The sequence below is a fragment of the Felis catus genome, chromosome C1 (genome assembly GCF_018350175.1).
Source record: "Felis catus isolate Fca126 chromosome C1, F.catus_Fca126_mat1.0, whole genome shotgun sequence".
NCBI classification, from domain to species: domain Eukaryota; kingdom Metazoa; phylum Chordata; class Mammalia; order Carnivora; family Felidae; genus Felis; species Felis catus.
In genome coordinates, this window is record NC_058375.1 from 85,030,135 (window position 1) to 85,056,701 (window position 26,567).

General features: G+C 39.1%; 1 protein-coding gene across 1 annotated transcript in view; it reads left to right on the plus strand.

The window, feature by feature from the left end:
* The first annotated feature begins 6,345 nt into the window (after window positions 1-6,345).
* The window catches only part of PALMD (palmdelphin), a 49,156-nt gene continuing 28,934 nt past the window's right edge, over window positions 6,346-26,567 (plus strand). Inside the window, exons 1-2 of the mRNA XM_003990357.6 lie at window positions 6,346-6,829; window positions 24,120-24,200. Of these exons, the coding sequence (XP_003990406.2) occupies window positions 6,785-6,829; window positions 24,120-24,200 (126 nt within the window). The 5' untranslated portion in view covers window positions 6,346-6,784. The remainder of the gene's footprint in view (window positions 6,830-24,119; window positions 24,201-26,567) is intronic.

The following is a 26,567-nucleotide window of genomic DNA, read 5'->3' on the forward strand; positions in this document are numbered from 1 at the left end:
AGACCTGTAAAGCACCTGAGACAAATGGACAATCAAACAGTAGATCATTGGGGCGCCTGGGTGGCGCAGTCGGTTAAGCGTCCGACTTCAGCCAGGTCACTATCTCGCGGTCCGTGAGTTCGAGCCCCACGTCAGGCTCTGGGCTGATGGCTCGGAGCCTGGAGCCTGTTTCCGATTCTGTGTCTCCCTCTCTCTCTGCCCCTCCCCCGTTCATGCTCTGTCTCTCTCTGTCCCAAAAATAAATAAAAAACGTTGAAAAAAAAATTAAAAAAAAAAAAAAAAACAGTAGATCATAGTCATCACCATTCAACAATTATTTGTTGAGTGTCCACAGGTACCAGGACTGTTCTAAGCACTTAGAATACAGACAGAACTTTTCAGGGTGCTTGGGTGGCTCAGTCAGTTAAGTGGCTGACTTCGGCTCAGGTCATGATCTCGTGGTCCGTGAGTTAGAGCACCGCATCGGGCTCTGTGGGGATAGCTCGGAGCCTGGAGCCTGCTTCTGTTTCTGTGTCTCCCTCTCTCTCTGCCCCTCCCCCATTCACGCTCTGTCTCTCTCTGCCTTTCAAAAATGAATGTTAAAAAAAATTAAAAAAAAGAATACAGACAGAACTTTTCGCTATCTAGAAGTTGTCGTCTAGTAAAAGAACACGGGTAATAAACAAACAAACAAAAAGAGTGCAATATACAGTATTATAGAAGATGAAAAGAGCTATGGCAACAAATAGAACAAGGTGAGAGGAATTGGTAGAACCAGAGAGAGGTTTTGGCCAATTATCTGTAGCGTGGTCAAGGGAAGCCTCACTGGGAAGGTGCTATCTTGGCAAAGGCCAGAAAAAGGTGAGGCAGTGAGCCATATAGCTCTCTGAGGGAAGTGAGTTTCAGGTGGAGGTAACAGCCTTAGACAGAAAAGAAGTCTACCCTGGAGATACAAACAAATTCAGAGTTTGGGCATATCAAAGGCATTATGATGAGACTAAATGAGATTCCTGAGGAGTGAGTAGAGATGAATGGAGAAAAAAAGGCACCAACAACTGAGCCCTGGTGCACTCCAATTTCAAGAGGTTGTGTAAAAGAGAAGGAACGAGCAAAGAAAGCTAAGAAAGAGATGCCAGGGAGGTAAGAGTAAATCAAGACAGTCAGGGGTCCCAGAGGCCAAGGGAAGAAGGAAAGGAGGAGGGAACAAGTCTGTCCAATGCCATGGATGGTTCGAGTAAGAAAAGCACCTGCACTGTAGACTGTCTTGAAGCCTATTGCATTTTCCCCACTTACCCTCTAAACCAGAAAGCTCAAATTACCTAACAAAGACATGAGTATATTGCCAACCCAATGATATAGAGTACTCTACGATGAAAATAAATTATTGTCAGGAATCTCTTGTGATTTATGTAGTTCCCCTATTCACATACCTGTTTGTTACTTGTGTATAGCAATTAAATCCCACCCTGGGGTCTACTAGAGAAGGAAAGGATGCAAAAAAGCCCATATTTCCCAGTGATGTGAGAGAGTAAGAGTCAAAGGTAAGAAGAATTGAGATGGCCTGGTTCATATGTAATAAATCTGAGGGTCAGGATTTTTTAACAATTCTTCCAGAGATACATTATGAAAAAGGAAATTCCCTGTCCTTAGGCTGACACCATTTCTGGCCTTCAGAAGTCTGAGAAGTCATAAAGAAAGAAGGACATAGAATGAGAGAGAAAAGAGTCAAAAGGAGAGGGAACATTCACTTTTTTTTAACAGGATCTGCATTCAAAAGAGTTCTAGAAAACTCTTCTCGCATATATATCCAAGAAATATTTACTTCCTGCCTTTGGTTTCCTTTGATTTTCTTCCTGCCACTATTTTATTTGAAATTAATTCTCTATGGTTTTCAATGCAAAATCTCTAATCTAAGCTTCCCTTTTGTACTTAATTTGGAACCTACAAATTCTCATTCTTCTCTCCAAGTTAACGCTCACTGAAATGTTTTTTGGTTTCCTCCCTTATAAACCATTCCAATTGCCATCACTTTGGGGTTACAAAATATTTAAATTAGCACCGTAAGTACTATTCCACTTACTTTGTCCTATTTCTTGACCTCTGGATTCAGACCTTCCAAAAGACAGGAAGAAGCCTGAAGACTTTCCCTCTTCAGAACACTGGCAAATGTTTAAACTTTTTTTTTTGTAGTTTATTTATTTATTTTGAGAAAGAGAGAGAAATAGAGAGACAGAGCGAGCCGGTAGGGCAGGGGCATAGAGAGAGGGAGAGAAAGAATCCCAAGCAGGCTCCATGCCATCAACACAGAGCCCAAGGTAGGGCTTGATCCCACAAATCTTGAGATCATGACCTGAGCAAAAATGAAGAGCCAGACACTCAACCGAGTAAACCACCCAGGCGCCCATAAACCCTTTTCACAGGCACTCACATTTCATATCTCCTACCTTCCTACCTAATCTTTTCCTATTCCTGTCTGTTCTGAAGCCAACAGTATTATTCTCTTAAAATATGAATTTGATCTTTCATCTCCCACTCCCCTAGTCCATTTTCCCTAAACATCAAATTCCATGTATGGATGTATACTTCTATCAGTCTTTCTGCTTAATTTCTCCTCTCTGCCCAAGGTAGGACCATCCCCTTTCTGATCCTTTATCACATTATGTTTCCCTCCCTCTCACACTTAGAAATGACTTCTCGGCTTTCAAGTTCTGCTTTCTCTCTGCAGTGGCTTTTCTGCAGCTTACACTAATCTTTATCTTCTTCAACTCATTTCATACTTACTGCTTGTGCTACACAATACCATATTCCCTGTGCTATACCCTCTGGTCCCAAATAGTGCAATCATTAGTACTTTGTTTTATCACAATACAGTGACAGCTGTTTACTATTTTTGTGCCCTAATTGTTTCTAGCATATGTCTTACCTCTCCAACCAGATAGTGAATTCATTTTAAGAAAGGACACTGTCACAGAATCGCTTATATCCCTTAAGCTCAGGTAATTGATTTGTAACTCCTAATTCTTGCCATACTCATTTATATTGGTTGGCAAACAACAAAGTCTTCACTAAAATTGCTTTAACAAGATATCAGGAAGCAGATGAGTTCTATTGTATATCTATTTTATAAAGACTGACTTTGGTTATGAATATACGGTTAACATTTAATGAATGCTAGTTCACTAGATTATACTGCTTTGTGGACTACAATTCTAAATATTTTCTGATCCTGCTTACTTTCTGAGATATAATATATTTTATAAAGCCAGCTGAGGCTTCTTTCCTGAATGCCAAACTCATGTATCCAATTTCTCCTCAACATCTCCATGAGATAACTCATTGACCTGTCCAAAACTAAGCACTTGGTATCTACCCTCTCTGTAAAAACAGAACTATTTCACCAACTTCCCTATCTCAACCGATGGCAAATTCCATTTGTTCAGTCCAAAAGTCATAGAGTTATCATGAATCTTCTTCTCTTTCTCTCACACTCCATATTCAATATTGAGAAATCCTGTCAGTTCTACAGGTCAACCAATTCCCAAAATGCTCATTGCTATCACCTTGGCTCAAGCAACCACCATTTCTCAACTGGATTACAGCAATAGCATCCTACCTAGTATCACTGCTTCCATCCTTACAAAATATGCTAGGTCACATCACTTCTCAGTTCAAAATATCTCCTGGCTTCTCACCTCACACAGGATAAAAGCAGAGTCCTTACAGTGTTCTATGGGACCCTGTGTGGATTGAAACCTGTTACATTTCCAACCACAAACCACAGTGGCCCTGGGGCCTCCTAAAAGGTATAGTTCTGCTAAGTATAGTTCACCTTAGGACTTTTGCACAGACTTCCCTGGATATGTTCTTCCCACTGGCATCCTCATGGATGACTCCCACCCCTCCTTGGAGGCCTTGTTCAAATGCTCCCTACTCATTCTAAATTCCAAATTGCAACCTTCTACTCATTAGCAAACTTTATTCTTCCATTCCATTTTTATTTCTTTCCATTGCACTTATCACCATGGCTGTCATAAAAATGTGCCTCCCAGACATCCAACTACAGGAGCATAACTGACAAAGGGTCCCAACTGTTGCACCCTGAAATCCAGCCTTACGTTTGCATCAAGACCATGCCTCTCAGGAGCTACTCCCAGCTAATGGCTGAGTACGGCAGGAATGCTAAAACAGTCTCATTCCTGGGAGACACAGGCCCTCTCTGGTAGCTGACTTTGGCTCCAGGACTTTCTGATGGCCTTTCCAGTCTGACTTAGGCTGCACTACAGATCAGGCTGTTTCCACTCAACTTTCTTTTTGTCTGTCCCTTACTGGAGTCAGACTTGCACCCCAGTCTAACCAGTCTCCCAGGCTTTGCCAGCTCCAGCCCTCTCTGCCTACCTCCCCCCATCTTCTCTCATACAGCCTTTCTCCTAATAAAATCCATTACTTTTAACCCATCTTGTCAATTGTTTCTCAAGGAATCCAACTAACATAATCACCTTCTCACCTATTCTATTTTGTTTCTTATTATCTTTCATTGCCTACCAGAATAGAAGTTCCAGAGAGCTGAAATTTTGCTCATCCTTGTATCCCAAACACCTAGCACAGTGCCTGACACATCATAGGTGCTCAATAAATATGTACAGAATTAATGAATAGCAAATGCTCTAAAAATATTAGCAATTATCAGCTAAGTAAATGAATAAACACATCACGATAGAAATCAATTGTCACAACTCTGCTCCCTCCTAAATTCCTTGGTCTTATTTTATCAAATCCTCCCCTACACTAGAAAACCTTTGGGCTCTCCCAGAGCAGAAATGAGATTTGAGCGGTAAATTGTTTTTAGGAAAAGATCCAGACTAATAATTGGATGACCGCCCATCCGTTCTGGGCAGCAAACATGCAATTTTGACTGAGATATTTATCACTACTGTTCTCTTGGATTTAATTTCAGCAAGGACCGACATATAAACAAAAACAAAAGGTTTGAAGGTTTGACTTTTTTTAACTTGAATATCCATCAAATAGTAACCAAAGTTGGCCCATGCCTAATCAATTTTCCAATTCTCTAGCTTTCCAAAATGTCTCACTTGAGTATGTATAAACAAGGACAAACTATTCTCGAGTATGATTTCAGACTCTTGAAATTGGTGGGTTTCACCTAGGGCTCTGGGGCTGGGTAGCTCCAAATGACAATATGGAAAAGTATTTTCTCTCTAGGGCCACTAAGTTACTCCAGAGCTTCCCACGGAAATCTGCCGAACGGGTCTGTATCCAGCTGTAAGTGTACTGGGAGCCAGAGGGAGGAGGAGGATGGATGGAGCTCCAAGTCTTTCTCATAAAGACTGATATAACTTTCAGCCTGTGTCTCACCTTGCCCTGCTTCCTTGGGTAGGCTCTGGTGAACGGGTATTATAAAGTCAGCCAGCCCATTCTGGTTTTTCCATTCATAGCTATGACAAATTACATCTCTGAGCCTCAGTTTCCTCATTTTTAAAATGGAGATAATAGCATCTATCTTCCAGCACCTTGTAAGACATACAGTATGTGAAGTATTTGTCTATAGACAGTACTCAATAAATATTAGCTATTATTATTACAATCAACAACACAAAGGACATTAAACCATATGTTCACTATTTGGCTAGACTTTTTAACCTGTTCAGCTGAATGTTGATATGAAGGTACTTGATAGCATCCAAACACCTAACAATGAGGTAGATGATAATTAGGGTTTACTACATCAAAATTTAATCACAGGAATCACAGGGGAAAGAGAACAAAGTCAATTGTAAAGCTTCCAGCCTCTGCTAAGAGTTTCACTGGACTTGACGTTCTTTTTCTAAAGGGCAAGGGAACACCCACACGATTTTTTCGGACTGCATGAGTTACAGAATGTCTGGTCACACTTTCAAGGGCTCCCTCCTTTCTCTTGCACAACTGGTGAGGTCAAAATGGGCACCTTCCTGAAAGCCGAGAGTGTCATTTCTGAATAAGGTCCAAGAAAGAACAGCATCCCATGGAAATCCATGACAAGAAATAACCAAGGGCAGTACTTGACGTTCAAATCTCACTGAACACTGCTGGTGGGCCAAGAGTCCCGTTAACACCTTTGATTTCTCCATGACCTAAAGATTCCAAAGTTTGCTAAAGCAGGAGAAGGAGGGAGAAGGAAGGATGATGTGATGTCAGTTTACCAGTATATTAAGTTCTAAAATGACTGCAGAATTTATTATTATTATCTGAAGCCAATCAGAGGAAGAAAGGCAAGCAAGTGGCCTAGGCAAGTGAAGGTGAGGCTCTGTCTTTGTAAACTCTGGAGAAGGGTGCAGGTAAACTCTGTACAAACACACACAGACCCACACAGACAGAGATGGCTGTGTGTTGCTAGAGCAGAGGCTGATTAAACACTCAGCTCATGGGCCTTCCTGTGCCACTCCTGGAAAATAACGAGTTGGGTAAGGAACAGTTAATAAGAAAATGTGACTTGCTAACTGTGCACATTACAACAAAGAGCTGGCAGCTCCTGAAGGAAAAGGGCTGGTGCGGCTGCCGTTCAAACTTGTCAGTCAGCTCTCGCCAGCAGCCTCAGGGTCTGCCTTCCCGGCACACTCTCATTACATGTGTCTGTCTGGCCTGATCTGTACATCTGCTCAGAGACGCTCCTGCCGAGCCGGGGATTTCTGCCTTCCTCCACTGGTGCAAAGAGCTTCTCCTCTGTCACCCCTCTCCTCTCCCCAAGGAGGCTCCTGCTTTATGGTAGCTTTGGACTTCCTGCACCGTCTGCCTGCCCTTGACTTCTAGAATGGAAGAAGCTGAGCTGGTGAAGGAAAGACTTCAGGCCATCACAGTAAGTCTGCATACAGTTATAACTCACGGAGGTGGTTGCTTAGGGGAACAGCAGACACATTGCTAGTGCCCCTGCCGCTGAGCCCCTGTAAGTGGAAAAACAGAACTGTCATCCTTCACGGACATGCCTCTGTCGCTCTCTTAACCCTCGTGACCCTCTATAATTCTTGGGCTTCGGAACCTGAGTGCAGGGCAATGTTCTTTATTGTCGCAAAAACCGTGCCTATGTGTTTAGCAGCAGTCAGAAGCTATGAAGGCAGTTCGGTTCACTGACATTCACCTTCTATGTGCCTTAAAAATACAGGTTTTCTCTCAGTTGGTGTTTGCCAGACATTAGATCAAAAAGCAGATCCCCAACTTAGAAACTTTTTTAAATGGTTAATACACCAAAAAAATTAAACTCTTTTGAAAGGGGAAGAGAGAAAGGAATAAAACAAACAACTTAAAACTTTTTATTTGTAGTGTGGTAGTATGTTCCAGAAAAGTCTTACAGAATGAAAACGAATGTCGCTGTACTTAAACTAAGCATTAAACAAGAGAAAAGTAGGTAAAAGCACATATCAGGTTAATTCTTTGATATCAGTTTTCAGCACAGTCACAAACTGAACAAGCTCCTGAAGGAATGCAGTTGTATGCAAGGCAATGGATTTGGAAAATATCTTGTTAATACCGGGAAGGAAAATAGTGCATTTCTTATGTCTGTTCTGGGAAAGAATCAAAGCAAGAAATAAACTACTTTCCTTAAATGACCCAGCTTTTTTTTTTAATTTTATAAGATCCTGTATTTGGCAGTAACCTGTAAATCTGTGGCACAGTCATTTATGATTAGCTATAATTTGTGACAGAATTTTTTAACAACTTGGAAATCCACATTCCAATTTCTCAGCATTTTCTGCCACTGAAGTTAGCTGTCAGGAAGAAATGAGTACTTTTTAAAAATCGATGCAAAATCAAGGTAGGTAGGAGGATATTATTCTTTGCTCTTCCAATTCCCATAGCATAAATAATAATGTTAACCCAAATTTAGAATTTTTATTAAATGGATACAATGTCTCAGTTCCACCCAGAAAGGATTCAATACGTTGAAACATTTTCTCAGCCAATAGTAAGGAACCAGAAGTCCAGAAGTCCACCAATAAGGCTGGCACTCTTCCATAAGACGATGCTTTTGAAATGTCTAACTTCTAATTAGTACACTTTCCTTTCGTCAGAAAACTTTGGTTTGGATCATTGTTTGTTTTGTTTTGTTCTTTTTTTTTTTTTTTTTTTTGTCGTTAAGCTCAGCCACTATTTCAGCTGTCAGGCTTTAAGGGACAGGAACTGGGCCCTGTTCTGTTGTTTTTGGCATGGGCTTTGTGCATTACAGCTGTTGTCTAAAGGTTACTTTATTACACTGTATGAGTTGTGTGGGCACAGGCTCAGCCTTTGCTTCTACCTCTTAATTTACTAAACTATATCATGTAGCCAATGAAATACACAAGTAGCCCCTTGTGTATTTTCCTTTTTTGAATTGTAGCACACCCTTCTTTCAGCCCTTATTACCTCCAGTGCCCCTTATAACACCCACTGAAGCAGTACATGTTCTAAAGATATGACTGCACACAATTATTCAGGAAGACTAGGAATTTTCACTGAGGGCTCCGAATGCAAATAGAGGCATAATGCCTTACAAGCAGACAAGAGAGTAAGTAGTTCCTGAATGTATTGGTGTGTCCTTTTACTGATGATTAAAACACACACACACACACACACACACACACACACACACACACACTCCTACTTTTTAATTACTCCATTTGGCCTGAACATATCCCATTATAAGGAATTAAGCAAATCTCCAAAGTAAGATTACAAAGTAATTCTTTCTTCTTATTTCTTTATTTTGAGAGACAGAGACAGAGTACAAGAGCTGGGGAGGGGCAGAAAGAGGGGGATAGAGAGAATCCCCTGCACCATCAGTGCAGAGCACAATGCAGGGCTCAAACCTACAAACTGAGAGATCATGACCTGAGCCAAAAACAAGGGTCAGATGCTTAACTGACGGAGCCACCCAGGTGCCCCAAGATCACAAAGTAATTCTACCTTGGAAGTAATTTGTTTACATGAAGTTGTAGGGGGGAGAACGGGAAAAAACAGTTCATGGGAATAAATTCACACTAGCCTCCACCTTACCAAGCTAAACCCAGTCACATTTGTCACAACCTAGAGGGGAAAATGGAGCAGTGGTGTGACCATGGAAACAACACATCCACTCATCTGCCTCCTAGAAGCTCTGGAAGATGCCAGCTTGATCCACCCTTGCCTTACCAGGAAGCCACCTCAGAGCTTCCCCATCCTCCAGGAAAATGAAAACATACAGCATCCAGAGAATTTGCTGGGGCTGTTTCACTTTTGGAAGTACTTAAAATCTTCCAAATCTCTGACCTAAACTGAAGCTCAAACACAGTCTTCTCATTTTAACTGTTTTCCTCCTATTTCCTTACACTGAAACAATGTTTGTATACTTCAGGAACAAAATCATAAGACTATTCCAGGGTATGCAAACACAGCAACTCACAGACTTTGTTAGAAAAGAAAAAAAAACTTTTTATTACATTTTTTTAATGTTTGTTTATTTTTGAGAGAGAGAGAGAGAGAGAGAGAGCAGGGGAGGGGCAGAGAGGGAGGGAGACACAGAATCTGAAGCAGGTTCCAGGGTCCCAACTGTTAGCACAGAGCCTGAAGCAGGGCTTGAACCCATGAACCATGAGATCATGACCTGAGCCCATGTAGGATGTTTAACCAACAGAGCCACCCAGGCACCCCGCAAAAAACTTTTTTACACTCTCTGATCTATTTGATTTTTATATTAAAATTTGTTCCTCCATTTCCTGGCTGTGAAATGAGATGATCTTCACTGTTTTATTTATTCCACCTGGTTTGAGGTGTCTAAGAAGTCATTATTTCTACTATAGGGAGTTGAAAAAACAAATTTATATGCCTATAACTTGACAGAACCAAGGGCCAGTCTTCTTGTTTCTCTAAAAAAAAACCAGATTAAACACAGTAGATAGATGGAATGTGGCATGTAGGCTCTCAGACTGAAAACTCATTTACTGTAATAGTGCCATTCATTTCTCACATCAGTATACTGAATTTAGATTGTGAGAAGTCTTCTCAAAGACTTAGAGAATAAAGAAAAAATGATGAAAGTACACAGAAACGATTGTTAAAGGACAGTATATCAGTTCAGGTATACCAAATATGGATTCTATTTTGCACACTGTCACATTTTTCCTTCATTACTTTCTCCATGTACCAACTCTTCCTTTACTGAATTAATGGTAGAAGTATCTCTTAGCCAAAGAGTTCAGTTTTCAGCTACAACTCAAAAATAGGACTACTTCAAATTGATTAGGTATTACTTTGATTGATAAGTCTCTTGAGGCTCTTTTCAAGTTAGTACATATTTTAACAAAAGCTGATTTTCATACATAGAGCTATTGAAATAGACTAGTAATTTGAAATTCACTTTTAATATTGCTGGGATGGGGGCACCTGGGTGGCTTAGTCGGTTGAGCATCTGACTCTTGATTTCCACTCAGGTCATGATCCCAGATCTCAGGGTCATAGAATTGAGCCCCACTCAGGCTCCTCTTGGGATTCCTTCCTCTCCTCTCTCCCTCAAAAATAAAAAAAGTAAAAATTAAAAAAATATGCTGGAATGGACGACACCAATATCTCCAGCATTCTCAGGAAGAGTGGGATGAAGGACTGACTGTTATCCCCCACACAGCTCCTCTCTGGAAGGAAACTTGGCCCACAGTGAAACCAGTGAAAAGACCCAGGTGAACTCCCCACAGAAACAGAAAGATCCCCTTACGATTAGTAATATGCTCTTGACATCCTCCTCTGCGAGGAACGCATTCTCTTATCTCCATTCCTACTATGACCTTAGAAAATTCTGTTCCTAAATAACATGGGGACACTCCGACTGGAAAACTCCTAGATGTTAAACTGGCTAGAGATCATAAAAATAGCACTGTTTGGCGGCCGACCCCTGAAGAATTCGGAGAACTAGAATCAATCAATCTTTTGGAGAACAGACCTCAATAGGAGAAAGGGAATAAGAATAAAGCTCACATTTTTTTCCTCATCAAGGCTTATCTTTAACTGCTAGGAATGTGGGCGATCAGCTCATTCTCTCATTCCTTGATTCAATTAATGGTTATTGAGCACCTACTGTGTGCCACGCCTTAGGCATTTAAATGAAAGGAAGTGAAATAAGGGAACTAGGAGTGAGTTGCAGATCGCAGGGGCACCAGCACATGGGCCCCATGGAGAGGGTGACATTTAAGCACAGGTGTGAAGGAGGTGAGCTCTGTCAAAATTTAGACAACAGGAATAATCACAACAAGCACCTGCCTAGGATTGACTCCATTTGGAAGGGAGCCATGAAAAGTCCTGACACTGGAATTTGAGCAACAGTGCCAGATTTGCCGGCCAAAGCTGCTCGTGACGCAAAATAATAAGGAGCTCTCACATTTCCCCAGGTCCACTCCCTATTTCTTTCCACTCCCAAAGCATTTTTTTCTGGACTTGTAAACATACGAATTTGGGAGGCAGAAAATTTTTTGCATAAAACAGAAATCTACCCAATACAAAGGCCAATATTAAAACAATAACAAACACAGGTCCTGGCAGGTTCTAGTTGTTTCTCTAGTGTGTGTGGCCCGCCAGTGGACGCTGCCCCTCATCTTGTTTCCTTTTTGTCAATATCTGGGACCTTCTAGCAGTTAATAAGACAGTTAATGGCCTCAAAGCGGGACCTGCTACATAATTTGTGGGGCCAGTACACAGTGAAAATCTGGGGACCCTTTTCAAAAAGCATTCAAAATATCCAGATGGTGTCAGCACAGTGTGAAATGAAGTGCTGGGCCCTTCCCAGCATGGTGCCAAGTATGTCTGGACAGGTCACTTGCCCAAGAAACCAGCCTCCTGGGCCAGCCATACACATTTTTTCCCTCTTCATTCTGTCAGGGAGAGTGAAAATGAGAGCAAGCAGCCCGGATCTTTGCTGAAGGTATACCTTCATGTGTGTTGGGATCACTGAACTATTTAGAGTTCTAAGGACTTTCTAAAATAATAATGGCTAAAATACATTGTGCCAAAGTATCTCATGGTTAAAACAAAGTTACAGGAAGAACTTGTAATTTGTCATGAACATCTAAAGACATTCACCTAACAATGGTACGTGGAAATGGAAGAATCTCCTAAATAAACAAGTCCTGTGCTAGAATATTCAAACAACAACAACAACAAAACCCTGCACAATTTTCCACAGTGCCATACTGAAATTGCATGTTTCTTCCAGAGAGGGAAATGTTTCTTCAAACAAAATGTGCTGTGCCATATTTCTTTGCCAAACATAATAGCCCACCCACAAAGGAGAGCATGTGATGAGGTATAATAACTTTGACAGTTATTAAGGAAACTGCTTTTTGATAACAGGGTGAGGTTTTTCCAGTGTGCTACAGAATGATAATGCTACCTTGCAAAGACCTCTACTGACAAGGATCCCCGAGAACTTTCTTAATATTACTGGATGGTAAAAAACAAAAGCTGCTTCTTTAGAAAACTGTGATCAATAAAAAACAGAGGCTAAGTAAGCACTGAAGTCTAACTAGACTGGAAACAAGTGTAGCATAGTTCTGGCTGAAAGTCAAACAGGGTTTCTACTTCCTCATCTCCAGTCTCAAACTACCTAGTTTCTCTTAAAATAAAGTCCAAATATTTTCACTTATTTCAATGACACTGGTGCCTTTTGGGAAGAGAGTCCCTGAAAAGTTACTCCCTCAACAAGTTCCCTCATCAGGAACCCTGTAGGATGTCTACTTTCCTAAGACACCATAGGAGCAGGTTAAGTAAGATCTGTACTTCGCAAGTTGTTTGGGGTTTTTTTTGGTTTTTTTGTTTGTTTTTGTTTTTGTTTGTTTGTTTGTTTTTTCATAAACTCCAGTGACAGAGTGGACTCAGTCAAGCCATTAGAGACATAGAACCAGGTTATTCTCTGAAGCTCTGAATGGAAATCAAAACTGGTTCCTGTCCTAAGCACCAAGTTTTCAAAGTATAATTGTATCTATGATTGATAGAGGGGATGCAACATATTAAAATGAGCTACAACTGTTACTCAGAATCAACCTACACTCACAGATCTAGAAGATAGAGGACATCTCATAAGTGAAAGAATTCCAAGATTAGTAACAATAATAACAGCACCTATTCTTACATGGTGCTTAGGCTTTACAAGAAATAAAAATAAAGCTTTCATATCTGTATCTCATTTGTCCAAACATCCTAGGAGGATTTGCGAAAGCAGGTGTCATCATCCCCATTTTGTAGGCGGAAAACCTAAGACCATGAAGAGTTAAGGGATTAGTGAAATAGCACAACTTGAGTCCATTCTTCTGCTTGTCAGAGTCTTTGCCCACAGCATCACAATTAATTCTAAGAAACATCAAAACCACAAACCTCACCCCATTTAGAACTTCCTCTGTGGTTCCCTCTCAATAGAGTTTGAAGGGGAGCAAAGAGAAGAGTCTATGGAGGTTCTGCTTCACTTAACCACATTTTTCACTTAACCACATTTCTAACCCTAAGCAGTCCTTCAGCCCTGACAGTCTCCTCTGCTTTCCTCAGTTTGCCGGGAGTACAGGCAGAAAAAATGTGATGCAATTTCAGATGCATTTGTAATTGATCAACAGGGCTGGGACAGCATCATTTCCCAGAGCATCCTGTACTCTAAGCCTTTGTTACCTTCTCCCCATCCCACTTCCATTATACCAGTCTCTTCCCTCCAGCCAGGAATTATTTTTTATTTGTTTTTAATTTTTTTTAACATTTATTTATTTTTGAGAGACAGAGCATGAGCATGCGAGGGGCAGAGAGAGGGGGAGACATAGAATCCAAAGCAGGTTTCAGGCTCTGAGCTGTCAGCACAGAGCCTGACCTGGGGCTTGAACTCACAAACCACAAAATCATGACCTGAGCCAAAGTCGGATACTTAACCTAAGCCACCCAGCCACCCCTTTTTAATTTTTTAATGTTTATTCATTTTTGAGAGACAGAGACAGAGCATGAGCAGGGGAGGGGCAGAGAGAGAGGGAGACACAGAATCAGGCTCCAGGCTCTGAGCTGTCAGCACAGAGCCCAATGTGGGGCTCGAACCCCGAACTGTGAGATCATGACCTGAGCTGAAATCAAGAGTCAGCCGCTTAACCTACCGAGCCACCCAGGCCCCCCTCTAGCCAGGATTTCTTAAGGCAGGGACACCACTGCATCTCACACAGCTCCCCAGCACTGCACTCAGCACTAACTGGAGCAAAACAAGCAACCATCGTGAATGAGTAAATGAATGAATGAATGCCATCAAGCTGAAAAAATGTTTTTTCACTGAAGACAACAACCAAGTTTACCATTGCCCTTTGATTATTGGGGGGGAGGGGGAAGGGGGCTTGATTTGTGTTTTTTGTTTATCCTTGTTTTGTCACTATTCATTAGAACAAACAAGAAAGGACAAAGGAATAAATGAGTAGACCACAAACTGAGTTCTATTCAGAGATCTGTCAGAATTTGTTGCCAGGCTAGGAAAGAAGACTAAAGTTACTAAATAAAATGATGTTTAGAAAATGTGTGCTTTTAATTCACCCCATAAGGAGTAGTGATAACCACATCCAATTCCCATGGATAACTTAAAAGTTACGGTATTTGAGAACTGGATGCAGAGAGAAGCATAGAACCAGGAGAAAACCTGGAGATTTCTCATTCTAACAGAAGAAAACTCAGAGAATGTCCACATTCTCATCCTCGCTATGCCATGCTCCAAAGATGCTCACCCAGCTTCTCCTCAAACACCTCCAATATCAGGTGTATCAATACCTCCCCCAATACACTCTACCATTCGAGAGTGTTAAGAGTTGTGACATACTGTGCTAGAATCTAGTTTCCTTAAACTCTCATCCAATCCTCATGACTCCAGTCACTGAAGCCATATGGCTTCATTTTCTTGATTTCAATCATTGTTCATATCACAGGCTCATTCTAGACACTCTTTGAAATGTCAGTGTCACTCTTAAATTTGGTGTTCAGAGCTGAACAGAACACTCTGACCTGTGCAGAGTGCTTAGTGCTATGACATCACTTGTTTGGGGAATTGTATTTCTACTGACAAATTTTGGAAGTGATAAGGAGTGGTATAAAAAGCATCATTTTTGGAGTTCTAGAAAATTAGGTTCAATGCCAGTTCTAACACTAGACCAACCATGTGACTTGGGAAAATTAATAAACCCTCTAGTCCTCAGCTTCAGTGTCTGCAAAGTTAAGAATAAGTACTAACTTAAAAGTTCAGTAGTCAGATATACAATGAATATACAAAAATCAATAGCTTTCTAAAAAACAAGAATTACTCAGAAATGTAATACAAGAAATATCCCATTCCTAATAGCTACAAAAACAAAAAAACTGTTAAAAGCTGAAAATAGAGGCGCCTGGGTGGCTCAGTCAGTTAAGCATCTGAATTTGGCTCAGGTCACGATCTCGCAGTTCATTGGCTCAAGCTCCACGTCGGGCTTCGAATTCTGTGTCTCCCTCTCTCTCTGCCCTTCCCCCACTCATGCCCTCTGTCTCTCACAAATAAATGAACATTAGAAAAAAAAATTTTTAAAGGAATTAGCTGAGTAAATATAGTACATAAATGTATATGTATGTATATACATATAAAAAATAATATATATGTATATATTATATATAATGGAATAATATGCAACCATTATAAACAATTTAGAAGACTTTAATGATATGGCATATCATTATGTTCATGATATATTGAAAAATAAGTCAGATTACTAAATATGTACAAAAACTCCAGTTTTATATGAGCTATAATATATTTTGCAGATATAAATCATATATAGCAATACTGCTCTCTAATTATCTCTGGATAATGATAATTACTATTAGAAGCAACGTTTAAAGTTCTATCAGAGTATATGGTTTTTTGTTTGTTTGGCTGGTTGGTTGGATGGGGAGTAAAGAGGGATAAGGAATTAGTTGGGTTTTCAATTTTGTTCCTGTTGGAAATTAACAAAATAACTCCAAAGTCCAACTGGAATAAAAAACTACTGCTACTAATTAAGACATCTTAGACAAGAGCAATAAAAAAAACTTACCCAATAAAATGTTAATTTACCTCATCAGCACATTATCTAAACTACGTAATATTAATACTAAAACCAATAATTAAAGAAACTATGCAGATAACCTAGAATCACACTCTAATGTACATGAAAAAATTAGTAAATGATGAAAGTCAGTAAATTATAAAATTAATAAATTTTTAAAAAGCAAATCAATAGAAAAGAAATTCTCTGATAAAGCTTCAGGTTAGCCAAAAATTTGGAGAAAAAAAATTAGGTTCTTCCTAATTTATTTTAACCAAATTAATTCAGCTATTTTAAAGAGGCTTTTTAAAAAATCTTTAGGAAACTGGAAGAAAATATGGACAAATAATTACTGCACCTCAGATGATAAAGATATCAAATACATCAAGGCAATAGAGAACAAAAACTTTTAGTACTTCTAAAAACACCATAAACAAAATTTAAAGACAAACAAGAAAATTATTTACAACTAACATGACAAACAAAAGTTGCTATCCCTAAGTCAAAGAGCTTTTACACATTGGTAAGTAAATAAATAATAGGTTTCACAGAAAAATGGGTAGACATCATAAACAGGCAATTTAAAAAGTAATTAATACAAATGGCCAAGAAAATTATGAATAATATTTGACCACACTAATCTCGGAAATCTCATTAAGACATCAAAGTGAGATGCTATTTGCTCTATTCAAATTGCTAAAGGATCTTTTACTTGCAATATTCATAAAAGTAGTAAGGGTGAGGTGATGGATACTGTTAGTAGAAATATAAGTTAAAACAACTTTTCATTGAAGTCTTTTTAGCTATTTGTATGAAGAATTTTTTCAATGTTTGTCTATTTTTGAGAGAGAGAGAGGGAGAGAGAGCATACACACAAGTGCGAGATGGAGAGGGGCAGAGAAAGAGGGGGACAGAGCATCAGAAGCAGGCTCTGTGCTGATAGCAGACAGCCTATGTGGGGCTTGAACTCAATAAGCCACCCAGGCACCTCTATATCAAGAATTTTTATAACATCCATACCCCTAGGTAACTAATTTTTAGGAACCTATCTTGAGGAAATAATCAGAGCAAAGTGGTCCAAATTTTACGTACAAGGAACTACATCACACAACTACTTATAATACCAAAAGATTCAAAAAAGCCTAAGGGGCAGAAAAAAAAGAGGATGATTAAGCAACTTGTGATATTCTGAATCAAATTTAATATCTTTATTAATAAAATTTAATTTCATGAGAAATGATCATGACCCAATATTAGGTGCAAAAGGTGGAACACAAATCTGTGTGTGGGGGCCCCCTCGTGTGGTTTGCACATGCGTGTTTGTGTAAGGGTGTGCATCTGTGGTTTGAGTATACTGAGGAAAGAATGGAACAAAATGCACCAAAATGTCAATGGTAGTTCATTCTAAAGCAGTGAGAGTTATGGAGTTTTTTTGTATTTTTCTTTAAAGTTGTCTGGATTTTTTTAAATCTTCTACAATTAACATATTCTATAAAGTTCCATAGTTTACATTTATTAATAATAAAATTAATCATTAATTTGGGTCCAACATTCCTAACAGACAAGATCTTTTGAAATCTTGATTTGGTCATCTTTTATTTTATTGACTCCTAAAACTAGCTGTTCACTAAAGCCAGCTGGAACAGTTTCTACCAGTAAATCTTCCAGCCCACCCCTACCTCACCCTTAAAATTCTGATTTGGAAAGTTATCTCAATATGTTTATGTTCATTGGGTGTAATTTTAGTTTTCTCTCTTCTTATAAGGCATTGTTTTAAAAAAAATGTTAAGACAATTACTTTCAATGGTCTATTTTTTTCTGTTTGCATTTACAAAACTTTCCAAAAGAATAAAATAAGAAAAGGGGGCCTGGGTGACTCAGTCAGTTAAGCTTCTGACTCTTGATTTCGACTCAGGTCATAATCTCACTCATAGGATCAAGTACCCAGTTGGGTTCTGTGCTGATAGTGCAGAGACTGCTTGGGATTCTCTCTCTCCCTCTCTCTCTACCCCTCCCCTGCTTGCTTTCCCTCGTCTCTCAAAATAAATAACGTTAAAAAAAAAAAAGAAGAAGAAAGTAAGAAACCTTGTCCAAAGCTACACTAAAACACAGATATACTGAATTCCCATGATCCAGATGTCTTCATTCCTCAATTTCTTCACCTACCTAATGCAGATAAATGTGGTCCCTACTTCAAAGAAATTTGGAAGAAGATTAAATAAATTGATACATTTACGTGCTTTAAGTAGTTCCTGACACATATAAAGTTATCAGTAAATGTTAGCTATTTTTGCAACCACCACAATCTTCATCATCTGCAGATCTTGAAAAATTAAGCAAAAGAAATAAAGTTAGTTTTAAATGCTTTGTTTTTAGTAATCGAATGTCATCTCTTAGGCATTGCTTGTCTAAATACAACACTGTTTAATAATTCATTCTACAACTTTGCCAGGGATTAACCAGTAAGTTCACCAGTCTTTAAATATTCATAATTGCCTTTTGTCCCTCTTCAAAAACTTGGGGCACTTGCCATTTTCAGTCTTCAGGTACCTCTTCACTCGAGATTCCAGGATTACTTGACAATATTTTTCTGTTGTGCCTATAAATTTTTCTCCTCCCTGAGGTGAAACCCATCAGAGTCTGAGCAGCTCTGTCTTGGTGCTCTGTTTCCTCTTGTGCTTCAATTTTCCTTCAAACTTATTTGTTCTATCCTTTCCAGGGTTAATATTATTCTCCTTAATCAAAAATATGGACGCAAAATAGAAACAGAATGGTTCTATTTTCATCACGTTGCTATTACACTATGTATCTCAGCAGTTGTCCAATGACTGACTTTAGCTTTTTGCTCTGAACATAACTTAAATGTATATAATTATTTATACACCCATGCTTTTTGTGCCCTCAATGTTTTTCACATGCTTCTCACCTTCACATCACCTCAGATTTTTTTCCACCTTATTTACACTATTACAAATAGGTGCTACCTGCTTATCTTCATTCTCGGTTTCATGAGCCCATGGAGAGTTCACAGTGATATCAAACTATTTGGTTTAGGTTTGCTTATAGTAACGCTCTTTTCTTCTTACCTGAGATCATTTGTAATTGTGTAGCCATGTTTCTACTTGTAAATTTCCCAGGCTTCCTGGTCTATCTTCCCTCTTGAAATGTGTGCATCTTTTTCAAAAAAATTTTTTAAGAATTTTTAAAGAATTTAAAAAATATAGTTTCACTCAAATCTAGGAAACCTCTCACTATGCTAAGGATTCTTCTCTAGGAATATTGTGCTAGCAACATCCCTTTCTTTCAAGATTACCATTATTTGCACCTCACCAAGAAGTTCTGCATTGCTGGAAGTAGTTAAATCCAAATAAGCAGCTTCTGTTATGATTCTTTTGAAACCTTAAGCAATTAAAATGTCAATAAAGCTAGTCATGAAATTATAAGATACTCAGCTTCTAGCAGAATGTATCTCAAACCATCTGACTCATTGAATTGGCCCAATTCACCAACTTCTATTACAAATAATATGATTGACCCCGAAATAAAATTCTACCTGGATTTCTTTCCTTAAATGTAGATGCTTCATGAAGTATCTGGCCTTAGCTCTCCTTCTCTTTTCATAAATATGTTTCCCGTCATGCTCTGACAGTCTTCTGACTTCAGCTATTCCTTCCAAAACTCCCGCATCTTTAGCTCTGACCCCTCATCTCTCTCCAACTAATGTTTCAACTGCCCACCAGACAACTCCACCTGGTTGACCCAAAGACACTCCAAACTTTTTTAAAGTTTTGTTACTTATTTTGAGAGAGAGAGAGAGATTGACAGAGCACACACATGCATGAGTAGGGTGGGGAAAGGGAGTGGCAGAGACAGAGAATCCCAAGCAGGCTCCGTTCTGTAAGCATGGAGCCCAACATGGGGCTCAATCTCATGAACTGCGAGATCATGACGTGAGCCAAAATCAAGAATCAGACACTTAACTGAAGGGGCCACCCTGCACCCCAAGACACCTCAGACTTGGTGTGAATCTACCATCTTCCCTACCCAACTCTTTCTTCCTTCTTCTGAGTTTCTTGTGTCTATTGGCAATCCTGCTCTACCTCGGCATAAAAGCCTCATAGGTAACTTCTGCTACCTCTTGCTCAAGCTTTCCTGGTCTCATGTATGAGTCATAGCCTAAATGACCATCCCCATTCAAGTGCTCCTCCTTCAACATCTACTACACAATTAGGCTATATTAAATTTCTTAAAACACGGTTTTAACTCTATTAATCCTCTCCCTCTGAACACTGCCATTGCTTTTTATCTCAATACATAAGTAAATACAAAACCCCTTGTCCTGCCATTCAGTTTTCTTCTGAGGACTTACCCTCACCCTGCTATCCCTATTTTATTTCCCACTAACTCATATGGCAACATAGATTCCAGAATTGCCGTTCTATATAATGTTCCAATTTTCTACTTCTAGGCCTTTGCTCATATTAAGCCCTTAACCTGAATGCCCTTCCTCCCCACTCCCCTGGTCCCCACCAACTATCCAACATACTCTACTCAAATTCTACATCAAAGCCTCTCCCAACCATATTATCTAGAAGCAACTGCTCCCTGTCTCCCCTCAACTCCCACAGAACCTCCCTTATGCCTCAGGAATGACATCTGTCACTTTATTTCTTAGACTATATAGTTACTTGAATTAATGATTTTATTTATTTATGAGAATGTAAGTTTCTTGACAAAAGCATCTCCTTCTGAATAATTTTTAAATATTGCACAACTTCTAATGTCACCTTAAACACAGCATTTGTACATCAGTACTGCAGTATTAGATAAATTAACCATTAAGTAACTCAGGATCGGGGCGCCTGGGTGGCTCAGTCGATTGAGCATCCGACTTCGGCTCAGGTCATGATCTCACAGTCTGGCAGTTCGAGCCCCGCGTCGGGCTCTGTGCTGACAGCTCAGAGCCTAGAGCCTGTTTCAGATTCTGTGTCTCCCCCTCTCTCTGACCCTCCCCCGTTCATGTTCTGTCTCTCTCTGTCTCAAAAATATAAATAAATAAATAAATAAATAAATAAATAAATAAATAAATAAATAAATAAATAAAAATAACTCAGGATCAATCATGCCTTCTTTACAGATTCAGGCATTTTTAGAATATTAGCTCCTTGTTAATCAATAATATCTCTAAAATACCCTCCTAAGTATCGTGCTTACTGTGAACACAGTAATATCATTGAATCATAGATGGTCACAGTAGCTTTCTATTTGCACAAGATAAATACATTTTCAAAATAATCAAGAGGTAGCTTTATACAGAATTAGAATTTGTGGGTGTCAACTGCTAAAATATTCTAAGTCAGACAGCTAAAAATCTACACAACTGTTCATTAAACAGAAGTCCTCCTTAGTTGAACATTAAAGAAGTAAACATCAATATAAGTTACTCATAAGAGTTAACATTAGTAAGTATCTGATGTGCCAGGTAACAAAAGGTGTCTATAGAGACGTTCAAGCTACTGGGAAAATTTTTGGGAGCAGATGGCATTTCACACCTATTTGTTCCATGATAATATGGGAAGGAATTAGCAGGCTCTGGTAACTTTCAGTACACTAGCAATAGAGGTAGGTATACAACTTAGTGTTGACTTATAGTTTATTTTGCCTTTATAAAATTAACTTATTGCCATCTTATTTTTGGGTAATTCCTATAGGTCCCCGTGAAATTTTGCAAAAGGATAATTTGCTGTTGAATATCTTATGAGGAAAAAGTGCTTCTATCTTAAAAGAGAACCATGCCTATAACATTATAAACTTATCTTCTTAAGTACCTAGACCGGCATAAGGGAGGCATCACATTACCTCCCAGAGACAAAACATTGGTATTCCTTAGCAACCCTGTGTAAGCCTTGTGTTGCCAAAACACTTCAGACACCCTGCCTCCCTCTACCCACAGCTTTCCCTTATTACTAACCCCAAGATGAAACCAGTCCAAACTGGCTATCAACAGGGGTGGGGAAGACTTGCTGGCTTCAGCAGTCACTGTCTCTTATACATTCTTCTCTATGGGCCACCAGTGGTGAGAGGTGGATGATTACACACCCACACTAAAAAGGGTACCAAAAATGGGCTCCCTCCTTTCCCTCCCTCACTCCTGTTGCTGGCTATGCTGGCACTACCTCTAGGCCACAGTTCTTCATGATAGAGGGGACAATGAAGGAAGTTGTGAGAAGCTGGACTAATTTCTCATTCAGGAAAATGGTGTCATGAATTGGCTAAGAGTGTGGAGGCTGAACTAACTCAAACTGCGTGGGTTCAAATCCTGGCTCCACCACTTATGAGTTCTGAGAGCTTGGATAAGTTAATTAATTAGTAAAACTTACATTTCCTCTTCCAAAATAAAAATCGTCATGATATCTTTGTTATTATGATGATTTGATGAAATAGTTCCTTTAAAATACTTACCAAAATGTTTGGCATAATACATTTAAAACATTACTAATCTTTGCTCAGCTACAGCCTCTAGATACAGTGGAGAATTGACTCACAGGTTATCAGAGTTTTTGTTCCTACAGACCAGATTGATCCAAAGCAGTGATACTGGAGACCGACACTTGTTGCCTAGCTAATTTTTTTTTTTCACAAGAGCTGCTCATGAAATTTACAAAGTGAAACTGGTGAAGTCATATATTCTTCTAACACACAAAGAAAAACATGACATAAAGTTGGAGAGCAACATGTTGTTTTTCTTCAACAAATGTACCTGAACTTATACATCAAAAAAAAAGAGTTTTTATCTTCAAAGGAGTCACATCAGGAAGCCATGCACTTATTTCAACAATGCTGCCAAGTGTTTTTGGAACACTTCCTTCTAAATTACCTTCTGAGCCCGCTTCAAATTCTTTTAGTTGTCTTCATTGGCAACAAGTTATTATCCTTTGGGAGTTTTCAATTTTGAAAGCAGATTTAAAACCCACTCTTATAAAATAGAGGATAATGTCACTTCTTGTCAAAAAAAAAAAATAAGGAAATAACTGCCTTTTTGCATAGCTTGTAAAATGCCTAAAACAATTCCAGAGACGAAATCCCAAAAACATTTCAGGCTAATGGCAGCATTATCAGAATTAATGTGCTACTTTCTGTGATTAACAGGTTAAGTGGTACTTACTTAATTTTTTAAGACAAATACTTACAGAGCACTATGTGTCAAGAACTGTCCTACGAACGTTTACATACATTTAATGCTCATATCTTATGAGGGAGATTCTCTTATCCCCATTTTTCAGATGAGGTAATTGAGGCACAGAGGAGTTAAGGACTTTGTCCAAGGACACAGAGCTAGTAAATGGCAGAGCCAGAAATCAAACTCAGGCTAGTTAGTATATATGCTATATTTTCTAAAAAGTACCTCTGGGCATTAACAGTTATGCTTTCTGGGTTTTTTGAGGTAATGCAATTTAAACTTGGTGAAAGATACAGTATCTCCCCCATGAATTTTGTGTAACCTTGACTAAAAGCCCTCTTACTGTTTATAAGCATTATCTGAACCCTTTTTTCTCTATCTTCACATAGCAAATTATACAGGGAGGAAACACTCCACTCTCTAGCTTCCTAGTTTTCTAATGCTCTGTAGGCCAGCTATCCTGTTTTCCCACAGAAGCAAACCTTTTACCCAGCAGTTTCTTCAGCCCTGTGCCAGGAACAGTCTCTCTCCTCACAGAGTTTCCTCATGTCTATTTCAAAACTCCCTCCTTAAAATTCACTTTTCCCGTTGCATCACTCAGTAGCTCAATCTTGCTACGTTAATGGGGAATATGTATTTTAAGGGGGTGGGAGGGTAGTGGAGAAGGAAAGACATTAAAATATTTTCAAGTTCTCTTTTTTTTTCATAAGCAGCTTATATCGTTTTCCATCAGCAAAATGCTTTGAATGTCTCACTTTGCCCTCCTTCACTTTGAAATCTGAGTTTCCAAAGCGGCTTCCTACTAATGCCAAGAGCATACGCCTGGCCAGCCATTCAGTAATGACGACAACCCCAAGGAAACATATTTAAGCAAACTGAAAAAATAGATTATGCTGGAACTTCTTTTATTTCAGGATAAAAGAAAAATACAGGAAGAAATCTCACAGAAGCGTCTGAAAATAGAGGAAGAAAAATTAAAGCACCAGCATTTGAAGGTAATTTGTTATTTTAATTTCATTTCAATGATTTTGTATTCAAATATTCTAATGGCATTCAAATTTCTGTAGTAAAGATGCTTTAGGAAGGAAAAGAAAATCAGCATAGTTCTACTAACACCCTAATAACCATAGGGCAGGACAAGGATCTAGAAAATCTCCATATGAGATTAATACCTTCTGGTAAACTTGCGGAAAGTTGAAAGCATGCTTTTATTACTTTATCCCTTATTACTGAATTTCCTCATTTTCTTGGCTAACCTTGAGAATCCAGCCTTGATAATTTGGCCCTGAACACAGTCTTGCTTAACATCCCTAGGGATAGAACCAGCGAGGAAGTCCCTTTCGGAATCAATGAAAGGCCAGCCTTTCCCCAGGGGGTACACAGCAGACACTGTCTGGCAGGGTCAAGGATGCTTGGATTTAAAAGCTCAGTGCAATGAATCCAATTTTGTTTGAGTATGGCTTCAGGGTTTTGTTTTATTTTGTTTTGTTCTGTTTTGACAAAACATGAGATCATCACCAGAAATAAATCTCCATTTTTAAAATCAGACTTTACATCTTCCACGGGTGTGGTCATGTTGTAATTAAAGCACATTGAGTTTCAACATTTTATTACGTAGCTTAGTCACAGGATGCAACCAAATGACAAACAGGAGCTCCTTGTGAACAGGTCCAAGCAGGAAGCTACTCAGCTGGCAGGGCTGCTATCAATAGATTTAATGAATCCCTCAATGAAACAATGCCGCACACTTGTGGAATCTACACACTTAAGGTAAACTTGCTGAATTCAGCTAACTCCATCTTTCTGATGGGTCAGGTAACCACCTCTGAAAAGAAACATAATTTAAGATTCCAATTAGCCTCAGTTCTCTGGATTCTGTTTGCTCCTTTGTTTCTATATAAATTGACATTTCCAAAGTTTGATGGATAATTTCAAAGTATAGTCAGCCTGCTATCCTTGCAGTATGTCACAGTGAATTTACATAAGTAGTAGACACAGCCAAGAAATGCAGTGTATATAATCAGAAAAATCAATGAAACAAAAACAAATTTTACCAAGTTACTTTGGTGAATGAAACTCAAATCAAAAATCAAATCCACAATAATTTTTGAGCTAAACCATTTCTAACTGTTAATCAGTGCTCTCTCTCTCTCTCTCTCATTCTCTCCCTCTCTCTCTCTCTCTCTCTCTCTCTCTCTCTCTACCTCTGCCCCTTTCCCCTGCTCTTGCTCTCTCTCTAAAATAAAAACAGAAGAGGAAAGGAAAGGAAAGGAAAGGAAAGGAAAGGAAAGGAAAGGAAAGGAAAGGAAAGGAAAGGAAAGGAAAGGAAAGGAAAGGAAAGGAAAGGAAAGGAAAGGAAAGGAAAGGAAAGGAAAGGAAAGGAAAGGAATGGAAAGGAAAGGAAAGGAAAGAAATGGAAACTCTGACTCACTGAAAGTTCTGTTTCTGAAGTGGCGCTTCTTTTCAGTATTGCCAAAACCAGTCCAAAAAAATAATACATGATCTTCCATATAGGTTTGCTTTCTGGAACCCAGGATACCTCTTCTAATCCAATCCAATCAACACATTATCATGCTTTGGATTGCTGTACACAGTTGTGCAGATTGTGTACTGCACAAAGGTACCTGAGAAAGGAGTGCTAAAACCCTGCCCATGCTCCCTTGGAACTGTGCACTCTGGCATCAGTGTGCTTCTGTCTGAAGGATGACGTTTCTTTTTCTCTGCACAAAGGTGCTATCCACCTTCCCAGGCTGTGCACTGACCCAAATGGGGTGGAGATGAGAAACAGCAATTTTTCCTGATTTTTTTATTAATGCCATAGAGACTAGCAGTGGCCCTGGAGGGCTGTAGCCCTTCTGCCTGCAACCTAGTGGGAACCCCAATATTAAATAAATAACTAGGACAGGTTAAAAGATAATTTCTTAAATTTAAATAATAGTATAAGCAGTAATCTGGGGTGGTCAAAGGAGGTCTATTAAAGGTGTGGGATTTAAGCTGAGTCTTAACTGATAAGTAAGATTTATATAGGTGTATATAGGACCTTTTAGTCAATAAACATTTATTAAGGACCTATTATGTGTAAAGTACTAAGCAGGGCACTAAGAATACAAAATAAAGTTTGACCTGTATCCTTAAAATGGTAACTGACACAGAAACTTATAAAGACATACATTATGTGATGAGCGCTGTGTGCAAGACTAAAACTGCAAAAGGAACACAGAGGAAAGACTGGCAGTTTGAATAGAGTCACATTCGTCTAAGTTTTGCAGAAAATGGTTGGCCACACCAAACAGCAACTAGGCACCATTCCAAAACGGGGTTCAGAAATGTGCAGAAATATTTTTAAAATCGATTCTAAAATA